The 12,407-nt window shown below is 46.7% G+C and overlaps 1 protein-coding gene across 2 annotated transcripts in view; it reads right to left on the bottom strand.

The window, feature by feature from the left end:
• Positions 1–1,623: 1,623 nt before the first annotated feature.
• LOC149347284 (uncharacterized) overlaps positions 1,624–12,407 on the bottom strand; it is a 71,747-nt gene continuing 60,963 nt past the window's right edge. For both annotated transcript variants that reach the window (XM_089585548.1, XM_089585549.1), the window contains 2 exons: positions 6,455–6,549; positions 1,624–4,034 (listed from right to left, as the gene is read on the bottom strand). In XM_089585548.1, the coding sequence (XP_089441674.1) occupies positions 3,791–4,034; positions 6,455–6,549 (339 nt within the window). In that variant the 3' untranslated portion in view covers positions 1,624–3,790. The remainder of the gene's footprint in view (positions 4,035–6,454; positions 6,550–12,407) is intronic.

Below are 12,407 nucleotides of genomic sequence, written 5' to 3'. Positions count from 1 at the left end.
GATGCAGTGGGAGCACTTGCTGGCCAGCGAGGACGAGGAAGCGCAACGATTTCTCGTGCGCCGAGCCACGATGGCAGCAGTCAAGTGCGGCATCCTGGACCAAGGATCGACCACGGCGCCCAGTGACCCGTAAGGGTCAAGAACACTTGAAATTTATGAACAATAAAGTTTTTTCCATCCATCCATCCTTCGCTTCGGCGGATGCGGTTGTTGCGACGCGCGTCTGTTCTTTCATTCTTTCCTCCCATATTTTTCAACTCTCCTCTATCTGCACGTGGCAGCGGTGCTGGCTCAGCTCCAGCCGGTGGGCAGGCTCATGCAGTTTCCTTTTCATGCTTCCTTCAGCCGCAACAACAACAACAGTGGCATGTCTGCGCTGCATGCGTTGCCATTGACAACGTTGAGCCAGAAACAAGGCACTGAAGCCGTAGGCCGTCGGCGTCATTGTATTCTTTGGCGCTTTGAGGTACGTGGGATGGTGAGAGAGAGATATATGTGGGCTGCATGCGTTAGCGCTGACAACGTTGTGGCAGACATACGGCACTGCAGCAACAGGCCGCAGCGTTCACTCAGTGAGCAAACTCTCGCGATCAAGCATTAAACGCCACCTGCCAGGGTGGCAGAGTGGGCGCGCTGCCTATCCAGTGTCCCGAACGCACTCAACATTGTACAGACACCAAGCCGCCCGATACGCAATAGCTTTCGATCTCTAGCCAGGCTCAGCGGTAGTTAAACCACTGCTAATATTAACAGCGATACTATTTAAGCCGGCGGCTGTTGCGTAGCAGTGGCTGTATTCGCAGTGATGATGTCACCGACGGACGCCTGACCCTCCGTGGCGGAGCGGACTGCAACTATTGTATTAGTTGTCATCCGGCTCGACAGGTGGCGCCAGCCGTCAGTGTGTGGAGCTTGAATAAGCACTTGTACGTAATGATGACTGAGTGTTTGCTGATCTGGACGGGGGGGGGGGGGGGGGTACTATACACGACAACACTTAGAAATGAGTATGATCTTGGTTAACTTAGTCAAACCAAACTCAAACAGCATCGCTGTGTCGTTAGTCTCGAACGAGAGCGTAATCTGCCCTACGATATTTTGCTGTTTCTTTCACTACCATCAGAGAATGGTTTTCCTTTATCGTTATTACCGTAGTAGCCGCCCTTAAAGCTCTGCTCATTTACATTTTGAAGCGGTAAACACTGCCCTTAGCGTTCACTGCGTGGGAATTATTATCTCAAGTCAGCTGTTACGTGGATTCTCGACGAACTACTCATTTTCCAGATGTAATGGTCGGTGGCATCCACAGCCAGCAAAGCCGGCAGTGGCCCAAGTAAAGGGCGGTCGCAGTGCATCAGAGCTGATCTCACGGTACTGTGCCGGCCAGCAGGTCTGACGCCTATGCACGCCTATGCAGGCGACGCCTTAGAGGAAAGCGCCCTTCGGGGTCAGGACCGGTGAGTGATGCATCCCTAACGCGGTTCAAACGTGCCCCTAATATCATGTGATCAATTGCAACCCAATATAAACCATATGTACATTTTTTACTGACCACCAGGTGAGTATACCAATGCTCGACTGAAATTTATTAATTTATTTTACCCTCAGGGTAGCAGTACAGTCTAGAGAGGAGGAACAAAAGCGAAATATTACATGACAAAAAGGCTAATCATACAAGAAGTTGAGCTGATATTACAAAACACAGGAAGCAAACAACGAAAATATATGAGCAAAAAGAAAAGCGAAACACGAAAAATAATCTATACAAATAATAATGGTCCCAGAAATGTTACGCAGCACCGCAATTGGAAATAAGAAAATAAAAATACAATGCAAAACGAACATAGTAATCACAAGTAAGAAGTAAGTCGATACAATACCTTCCGAAATAAAACCATCATGCGTTCTAAAATTACTAGTTCCAGTTAGGCAGATAGGTACCGGTAAGTTATTCCATTCTTTGGTGATTCATAGAAGGAATAAATATGAATGGCTGAATGCGTTGCGGTGTGTAATGTCTACTTTTTGGCGATGTAGAGTGGCTGTTGGACTTAGAGTGAACGCAAGTATGAGTTCTAATAAAATGTTATCCTGCGGGTAGACAGCAGTGGTAGAGCACAGTGAGGAGGGAAAACCCGATATTGCATTGGTGACGTAAGAAAGCATAACGAAGTTGAATGTCTGGTCATTTGGCATAACATTCCGGATATCGCAACAGCAGCAGAAGACGAGGGAGATCAGAAATGGGCAGGGCAAGCACTTACTGTCCTTTCCCGTTCTCTCGTACCTTGCCTTCTCCTGAGCTATCAATATCAGTCATATATCTGCCGTAAAGCATATTGTTACGATGTGGCAAGCCTTGGAAAAGGACGATATGATGACAGATGGTAATATGATTTAATGGTTGTGGGCCTAGCGCGAGCTCTCCGTCCCGCGCCACTGCCCTCTTCGTCTTCGTAACATGACCCGGGTCCTCCGAGCGATCGTCCCGATCGATTGCTTAAATTCTCAATCATGAGGTGGCGATGACCATGATCACAAAGGATAGAAGATGGCTTGCCACCAAGATGAACGAGATGATCCCATGAACGGTGGTCCCTGGAGCTTCAGATCCAGCGGTCGGTCGCCCACAGCTGAAGGTCAGGGATTAAGGACTCGCCGGACCGCTTGGGCGGGGGTGCTGTCTTGATTCGGGTAGTCGTCGGGTCATGCTGCGTCTGGTCCTGGTCGTCGTGTCTTGTGGTCGGGGCTGGGGACGGGGGAAAGCGGCTGGTCGGTTCAGGTCAGGTCGAGCTCGGGTTGAGCCGGCGGCGGAGTCCAGGTCCCCTCGGCCAACGACGAAGGCGAGCAGGAGGTGGCGATGCTCCAGGGACCAGGATAACGATTAGGTACCCAGCACCTCCACCAAATGTTATGAGGTGGCAAGCCTTGGAAAAGGGCGACATGATGACAGAAGGTAATATGATTTAATGGCTGTGGGCCTAGCGCGAGAGCTCCGTCCCACGCCACTGCCCTCTTCGTCTTCGTAACAATATTACTACTTCTACGGCGAATGGTGCCTTAAAGGACCGCAAATTGTATTCACAAAGAAATGCTGCGACATTAAAAATGCAGGCACTCTAATAAAATGCTTCCGCCTTGCCAGTCAGACGTCCATATGCAGCATGTTTCACAAAAAAAAAATCTCCGAACGTGGTTTCCCTGAAGTCAAGAGAACTACAAGCGACACTTATCCTCCCAGAATGAAATACGTGGACAGAAGCCACAGCTCGAATAAAGTACCACCTCTCCAACAGAGAAGCTTTCTGAGTTGAGTTGAGATGCTGTAAACTACAGCTGGGGTTAGACTTGCGGTTTCCGCCAGCAATTACTCCAACGTAGCCGCACCTACAACAACTAAATCACATAACCGGGCACCGAAGTCACCAACACAAATAATAGTCACTCCTGCTGTCCCCATGTGGAGACTAACTCATTGACCAGCATGTACTTTAAAAGAAGGCGTGAAGCCTCCTTTCTACAGAATTGGTTCCCGCGCGTGAGAACAGTGTCCTGAAGGGAGCTGTGAGGAGTCCTGCCTTCTTGAGAGAACCGAATAACACGCACCTTTCCGCGCTGCAAAGAGTACAGCATATTAAGCAATGTACTATACGGCCGCACACACCGCATGTTTAACATATTGGAGAAGCTTCCTCTGTTCCTCGTAGAGACGTCAATTCATAGCTGGCCCAGGGGTTGGTCTTGAAGCTCAATTAACGTGCAGCTTAGGAGACACTCAGTCATCAATATATCAATATCCCAGGGCGGTAGCGGCGCAGCGGGGCTCGGCGCCGCACCAGATGGCGTCAGCGCTGGTGCTTCGGCTTACGGCGGTGTCATCCCCCATCCACCAACGCGCAGCCCTTGCCAGCACGTTGGCGTTGCCCGCTTCATGATTGAGTTTGTTGGCGTATCTGTCCCGCGTGATGTGGCCCCTCCGAGAGAGCGACTGCAGAACCTCCACCGGAAAGTCAGACTCCACAGTGAGAGGACCACTGCGATTAACAGACGAAGTAGTACGTGAGTGGACTACCATACTCCTCAGCGTGTAATCAGTGTAATCAGAGGCTACAGCACAGGGCGAACATTAGGAGGGATCGAGGCCTCACTCTGACAGCCAACGTTTCTAGAGAGCGCGTTACGTGCACTGGAGAGGTTTCTTTGCCTGCAAGCTTCTCGAAAGCTCGTGTATTCTGGCGCGATGTAGCCAGAATTTGTGGGGCCACAGCGCCGAGGTTAAGCCCGTTCTCAAAATTTTGATAACTGAAATTGATATCACTTACGGTGGACTACAAGCCTCTCAAAAATTAAGGAGCCTAACAGTAATAGTGAAAAACTAACTATTCAATATTAGTTAACCAGCCTGCAAGTCAGCACGACTTAGCTGTATTCTCGTGTACTGCAGCGCTGGCGATGCTGTGACGAAATAACCTCTCTACTTACTCAGATAGCCACTTTTTAAAAAATTTTAAAGTCTTAGGGGAAACACCCTGCATGTGTCTACCAATATCTGGCAGCTTCAGAAGAGAAAACTACGTCTATCATTCAGACGCGTTCGCAAAAAATGTTTCCAGAGAGTTCCTTAAACCTAAAAGGAAAGCTGGCGGCGCTACACCTCAACCACCATGGACAGTTGCAGGAAGGCCACGAAGACGAGTTTTTTTGCTTGGCTTGGCTATCGTCGGGCTCAGAACGAGGATTCAATCCGAAAAATAAGACTGCTATCGAGACAAAGCTCGAAGTAATGCTGTGAAAGTTTCCATACTAGCCTAACACCGAAGCTTAACTTGCGTTAAATTTATAGCGTTTAGAAATGCTGTATTGAAATAACTGGTGCACAGTGGAGAGCATTGCGGTGCAACTACATATTTCGAGGTACAATCTATTTCTTGGGCCAAGCAGTTTTCAAAAAGAGACATGGTGCTTAAATTCATCATCATCACCCTGACTATAGCCAGCGGGGCGAAGGCCTCTTTTATGTCTCTCAAATTAACCTGGTTCTTTGGCCGCTGCGGCCATTGCATCCCCGCAAACTTCTTAATCTCAACCGCCCACCTAACTTTGTGCCGCCCCTGCTACACTTGCGTTTTCTTGCACTCCCAGTCCGTTACTCTTAAGGGCCGTCGGTTATCTTGCCTTCGCCTTGTTTTTTTTTTTGTTTTTTTAAGGTAAAGCGACCTAGCCCGGCGAATACGTTTACGAAGGCTCATAGTACCTAAGCCAAACAATAAACCTCCTCTTCCCAGTATTCCTGCGATGGACAAAGTGCACAATAAAAAGTTGTGTCCACGACGGCGCCAGCGTTCCATCTAGATAATGCCTACAAACTGTCTGCATTGAACAGCTCAGGATTACGGTCCACAGGGGGCATGACTGATACGAATGGCGCTGACACCGGCGAAGTGGCAAGGAAGTGGCATTCGAGCTGTGCTGTGCAGGCAAAGCCTAACAATGCGGTTCTACAAACAGGCTAAGAGCGACAAGTTCGCCTGTAATAAAGACCGCTGTCTTCCCTCAAACATTTTCTGCTGCAAAAACAGCTCGAGAAAGGGAGGCTCAGAGGCAAATTCGTCCGTATCAAAGGCGAAAGCAGGAAGCTAAGAGCGTCTAACTTCGTGTCCCGTTGACACGTTAAGCCTAATTACAATGCCAGCCCTGTAGAAGGTGGTCAGCATTTCCGGCAAGCTGTAGCGGGATATGAATCATGTCACTATTTCACATAATTTGCCCTTTGTTATGACCCAGTGAACTCATTTTCCTTTTCCCGGACTCAGTGATCCTGTCAACCTACCGAACAACCGACGAACGCTCAGATCGAGTAGTAAAATAAAGCAGACAGGCGTGCTATTCGGTGGCTGGAATTGGAATAACATCCTGAAAATTGGCTTTGGGGACAATAAAGGCGCAATAACTTTCTGACTTCAAGGCGCAGACATCAACCGTATCATGAGGAAAGTGAGTGAAGGAACAGAGAAAGAGGTGCCCTAGACGAGAGCCTCGGTATAATTTAGACTACCTGATGATCTTTGCATTAGCCGGCATCGCACAGCACACGGGCGCCTTTTTGCGTTTCGCCTCCATTAAAACGAGGCCCCCGCGGGATTTAGAATTCGTATTTTATCCGCGTAAACAAACAGGGACGAAGAAAGTAAGAGAGAGCTGAACTCCATGCCTTGTCATAACTCTTTTTTCCTGCGTTTTCATGTTTCCTCAGTTGAAATATGCACTCCACACTAACGAAACCGGAGGACCTCTTTCAAGCTAACTGCCATTACATTACATACAGCTTGTGATGAATCGGGCACTTGACGTGTCTTGAGGAAGCCATTCATATTATAATGCGGGGCAGCTAATTAAAATGAGCTAGTACGCTTCTAGCTATGTTATCAAGATATCTGTGTGAATACATGCTCACTCCTGGTGCGAGTTCAAGGTGGATCCCACCAGGAACCGCGGTTTTCCCAACGCCTGCTGGGGATCCAGACCGAGTTCCATCATGTTGAGCAGCACCTGCAAGAACCCGTGCACCTCGTGTGTAGGGTATACAACAGTAGGAAGAGTTCCACCCGACATCAGCGTTCAGCTCATTAGAACATTCACGCACTGATTTTTGAGTGCGGCGAAGTTTGTGAGCATTCGCACAATGCTGCCGTTCATGGGGACCAAAAATCTGAACGTTATCGAGACTTCTGCTATTATAGTAGGATACAACTTAAAAAACAGCAGTTGCTAACACTGGGCCGCGGTCCGCGGTGTCTTGCATTACTCCGCTGGCCAACCGCAACTGTAAACGAAATCAGCTTCTTAATGCTTGACGATATCAAACAATCCACGTGTCAAAATCAAAGAGCTTGTAATTTTTTTCTTGTGATAAGCTTCTTGTTTACGTAACAAGAAACGTTTAACCAGCGGACTACTTTTTGGTCATGGAGGAATTCTGTGCGCGGAGGCTGAATGTGGGCGGAGCTTCACTGCAGACTTAAGTTGTATCCGACTATAGTAAGCTATCCGACTACTCCTTCTTGCACGCTGTCGACTGAAGCGAACAGCTTTCTCTCAACTTTCTCCTCCGACACACTTTTACTCCACCATTGCAAGAGCTCTGAAACACCACTCGAGGAGAGCATATTAACTCGCTTAATCACTGCAATGTGTTGTCATAAGCACCTGAGCCAAGTAATACACTTATAGACGCAGCAGACTACCCACAGCCACGCGCGCAAGTTGACGAGCCCTTTCAGGGACTTTTTCACGCTCCCTTCCCCGATTGCACCGCTCCTGTGTACACCAGCTCATAGGTGGCAATTGCTTAGATTATTTCAGACGGCAGTTCATAATTAAAACTGCGCGAACAAAACAAGGACACGAGCAAGAAACCAGACAACACACACAAGCGCAGACTTCCAACTTTTATTCGAAAAGATTGCCGCAGTCTTTTATACCCTCTGTGGATACAATCAACACACCCTCAAACCCATCCGTGACATTTAAAACACGTGCGCTTATCTCCTCTGATTGTCCGAAACAATCCACGTTAATGACCAGGCGCCTAGCGGCACATAAGTGGCTCATAAACACGCGCAAACTTTACCTCAAAAAGACGAAGGTCATGAGCCACGTGCCTTGTCCACGGCATGTCTAACACGCCAAGAATCACAGAAAAGCAATGAAAAGAAGACAATCTCATCCTACATGAACAAAAGCCATCTGAAACATGAAACAAGTGAAAATTGACAACAAACCCATAGAAGCTAAAAGGGTGACATGAAACAAGTGTAAAGTAAGAACCTAACCATAGAAAGCTAAAAGGGTGACTCATGAACCCTACAGTACTAAGAGGAAGGCGAACATCTAACCATGACGGTATGCATTGCTCCCTTCTAGAAACTCGATTTCTTTATCAGACAGGTGAATTGACGGCGTGCTCACACATCGATCTGCGCTCTTGGCAATAAGGAAGGCCTCAATAATTTCCCTTTCTGTCTTCCCTCCCGCTTTCGCGAGGAATTCAGCATCTTCTAAAAACGCTCCAGGCAGCAGGCAGGCAGCTACCATAGCCCCGGCCGATGTGTGGCGTAGCTCCGGCGGGTCAGGAAGCCCCGCCCACGGAGGGGGGGGGGGGGGGGGGCGTCGCAGAGGAACGCCGACCTTTCATGCGCGCAAGAAGTCAGCAGAGAAGAGGGCAATGCGCAAAAACGCTGGACTAAAAATTTTAACTATAGATGGCTCAGCTTCTGCAAAGGGCATCGAAAAAATTCTTGCTGGAGGATATTCCTGAACCGCCGTCCTTTAACATCACAGGCGTACCGTAAGTTTATTGTAGCCCCTTTCAGAGCCACTTAATAATAATAATAATAATAATAATAATAATAATCTTTATTCAGCATAATCTGAACATACAAAAAAAACGGAAGCGCCGAAGCCACAAGTGGGCTTGTGCGGCGACAACCGGCAGCCTAATTAAGACGGCAGCACGATTAAGACAATGTTGATTAAACCACTACTTTATTGCGCAGGTTTGTAAGGTTTATTAACACGAAATATATATCAATCAAAAGTGCGTAAAAAGTTAGTACGCTACGAGGTCCCGAAGTAGGTCCTGTCTGGAGGACCGAGCAGCTGGCAAAAAGGAGTAAATCAAATTGAAACCTATAGTATAATTTTATTAGTTCATTGTTATGTGTTGATAATTATATCATTTGGCACTAAACGTTAACGAATCGGGAAATTTTTCAGACCATCAGATTTTCCTGAGATGTGTGCCAAGAACATACCTAGTGATCTCCCACCTGATTCGATAATTAATTATGCAAATTCTTCAGGGACCCTATCTCTTCACGTTGTGACTTGAAGCTACTTTCAAGGTGACAGTTGTACCCCTTCGACACATTCCTGTCATCTGAAGTCGTTATGTAAAGAAATCAGGATATTTTAAACACTCATCTGGGCAAAACTAGCAAAGATGACGTAGACTGACTGAAGTTGTATCTGATCTATCGTAAAACACGAAGGCTTAATTTTAAGGAGCTATATTCTAATTCCATGCCACATTCCTGACAACCTACTCTTCGATGTCTAGTTTTCAGGTCAGCTGACCTCTGATGCCTCGACTAAAAGACGGCGTTTATTTATGATGCCTAAATTGGAGGTTTTAGGTATAAGAAAGATAAAATGCCGCTTGGCACCATTCTGAGCTACATCCAAAACATATTCGAGAGTTAAAGCCTGTGTTATCTGAAGAATAAGCAGAGTTTGATGAGAACCGATTTCTCTTTCGTTTTTTTAACGTAAATGTGAGTGTGTAAAAAACATTCATTCCACAGAATATATCGAAGTTAGCTGAGTGGACCCTCATTCCAGGAGCTCATTGGGTTTTGCCGCCACTCTAACCCGCTTAAGCAGCGAAAGCTGGTCTTCCGAATGTGAGCTGCACGGCGCCGCCTCCCAGTCCTCAGTTTTTGGGTTATTGATTTTCGAAATATTTGGATTTTTCTTGCATTACCATATTGTGTGGTACAAGTCAGCCACCTCGAATTTGGAAGCATATCGGTGAATTCTATTCGGTTGATATGAGTATTTGAAAGCAATTTCCTCAAGATGACCTCTTTCTTCTTGTTTATATTTTTATTTAGTTCGGCCTGTACTTTCCTTGTTAATCTCAAATGTTCGACTAATTCCCTGTTGATTAATAATGGCGTAGTAGAAAAAGAAACTCGCAGCTACGCCCGCGAAACGTGGCCTGAACTGGTGTAGGAATGCACGGGACCAGATTTTTTATTACTTACTTTTACAACGTAAGCATGAATTCGCAACCACGCGCAGCAGTGCCGCAAGTTTAGCGCTATAGGCTTTCAATAAGAGGAGGAAGATATCGTCCAATAACGAAGTGCACAGATATCGGCCTAGGTTCTCTCATATATTGTTCGTTCACATTTCCTACATATAAAATAGGCTGAAAATATGTTTATAGAGTTATATCTTCTTCCCATGACTACTTTTTGTATACTTCAAGTAAATTGTGTCCTAGATAGTTTAACTCTTTATTCTTACCTGTTATGTTGTACATTACAGGTACATTTTACAAATACACTTTTGATTGTCAGCTGTACATATGCACTGTTGTGTCGTTCTGTTTTTGTGCAATTACTTGTGTTATTTAGCTTCATTATTGCTTTTAATTAGCACATTATTGTTTCTACTTTGCTATTGTAACTAGAGTGAGCTGTATCGCCATCTGCCAGGTGATGAGGTTCTTCGGCCTCCTCAAGCTGTTGCGACAACTTTATCCGTGGCACCTTTCCAGGATGTTTTCTGGACAAATAAAGAAAATCTTCCACAGCAGGTGAAGGCCACGACAGCCCTGTGTCCGATACAGAATTTCTTCACAAACGCTGCAACTTTTTAACACTTGGAGTCTATGAAAGATGATAATAAGGAGTTGAAGGTGACTTTAGAGATGAAAATTTGATGTGTCAAGAATCCACCTCTCTACTCGCTTCTTGCTAGTGGAAATAAAGAGTGGGCCTCAGCTTTCTACGCTTCAAGCTATTGTTTTTGAGAACAACGAAAAGCGAATAAAATTTACATTTTCTGGACAACTCGTCTAATCGAGCACAGTGGGGTCAAAAGCCAACTCGTGCGCGGTTGCGTACTCTTTGCGAGCCGAGTGATCCAGAAATTCTATGGCCGAACCGCGAGGACGTATAAACAAATCTCATTTGTAGCTACAATTTCTTTTGCGCATGATGTCAGCGCGATATATTTACTTTACAGTAAGTGTCACCTGCTCGCAGCCAAGGAGACTTGAGGTACTTGTCCCGATTACATTGCGGTAACATGGCAATAGACGAACACATATTATGGGCCTGTAAAGAAAATGCGCTTACAAAAGACCTTCTGCCGGCTCCCTCCGGGGAGGCCTGGCTTAGGCTGCTTAGAGAACCTGACAAGATCACGCAAGCCAAGCCTGCGGACTGGGTGGAAACGTCGCCCTCCATTAGGGGCCATTAATCCCACCTCCGTGATTTTATAGATGAATAAAGTTTTTCAATCCAATCGCGATTTCCTTTTAATCACCCACATTCACTCCTCGACCCTATCCAGAGCCGAGCCACTCCGGTTACAGTGTGATCGGGCACCACTTCCTCTCCTGTCGCCTCAGCACCATTGAATCCTCGCATCAGCGCCTTCCCATGAACATTGGCGTTTACTGGCGCTAACTCTTTCGCACAAGTACAGGCGTTAGTCTGCCCGTGTTCTGCTAAAGCTGCGACAGCCGTAACTTGCTGAGAGGTCTATAAAAAGACTCAGCTTTTCTCTAAAGCAAATACTAAGACTGGAAGCAAAGCTATCGAAGCGCGCTAAAACTCCAAAATAGGTGACAACTGCTTCAGGTCATCCTCATTAGCACTTTCATGGGAACAGCTCGAATTTTAGATGGTCATGTTCACACTTGAGACTCCTTATGCTGCACACATGTCCAAGTGTTTCTTCGCCGATACCTCAACCACATGAACATGCTGATGACCTTAGCTCGTTTTGTTTTGAGGGATTTTAAAGTCCCGTGTTTTCATGAAAAAAAAAACGATTTCGATGTCCGCGCTATTGTGGGCCTTCATATATGGTTTTCTTCCCGCTTTCAGCGCGCACTCTAACGCTTTAAAAACTTCGGCCAGCCGCGTCACGGCGCCTTATGTGTGACCGCGCCTTTGGTAAGTCATGCTCAGGCTTTTGTTGGGCTTAGAAACGAAGTACTTAAACCAGCTCGCTGAAATGAAGGGAGGAACAGCTGCTCCAGGTAAGGGGGTTTCTCGCTAGTGTGGGCGACCTCTGAAACTTCTTTTGGCGTAGTACACCTCACGGTCCCAGCTGTGTGGAGATAAGGGCGGACACACAACACATTCTGCGCACCCATCACGTTACGATTATATCCCCCCTATTTCCCACACGCTGCCATTTTTTCCTTCCTTCGGACTCGACGGACACGCGGAGACGTGAAGTTGGCTGCGTTGCTTTTTCATGACTTCGGACGCTGCCTTTACGTAAGGACGGAGACGTAAAAAGCCGACAGGAAATGTGGGTCGCCAACTAAACGACGGAGGGATATAAGAAGCAGACAGCTCGGAGAACCGCGGGGTATCATCTTAAAGGCAGAGATGTAACAGAAGCTAGCACACTCACTAGAGATCAACTAAAGGACAAAGACATAGGCTAGGCAGCCTAGACGATGTCTGGGCGTCAAACAGGTTGCAGAGGCATTGAAAAAGCAAGACACGAAAGTGGTGGACGTCACTTACAGCACGAAGAAATAGAAAAAGCAGGCAGGACAAAGGATGGACGTGAACTAAAGCACGAGGACATAAAAAAAA

The sequence above is a fragment of the Amblyomma mixtum genome, chromosome 4, assembly GCF_055824585.1.
Source record: "Amblyomma mixtum isolate Tamu chromosome 4, ASM5582458v1, whole genome shotgun sequence".
In the NCBI taxonomy this organism is placed as follows: domain Eukaryota; kingdom Metazoa; phylum Arthropoda; class Arachnida; order Ixodida; family Ixodidae; genus Amblyomma; species Amblyomma mixtum.
This window is presented reverse-complemented; position numbering and strand designations above follow the sequence as displayed.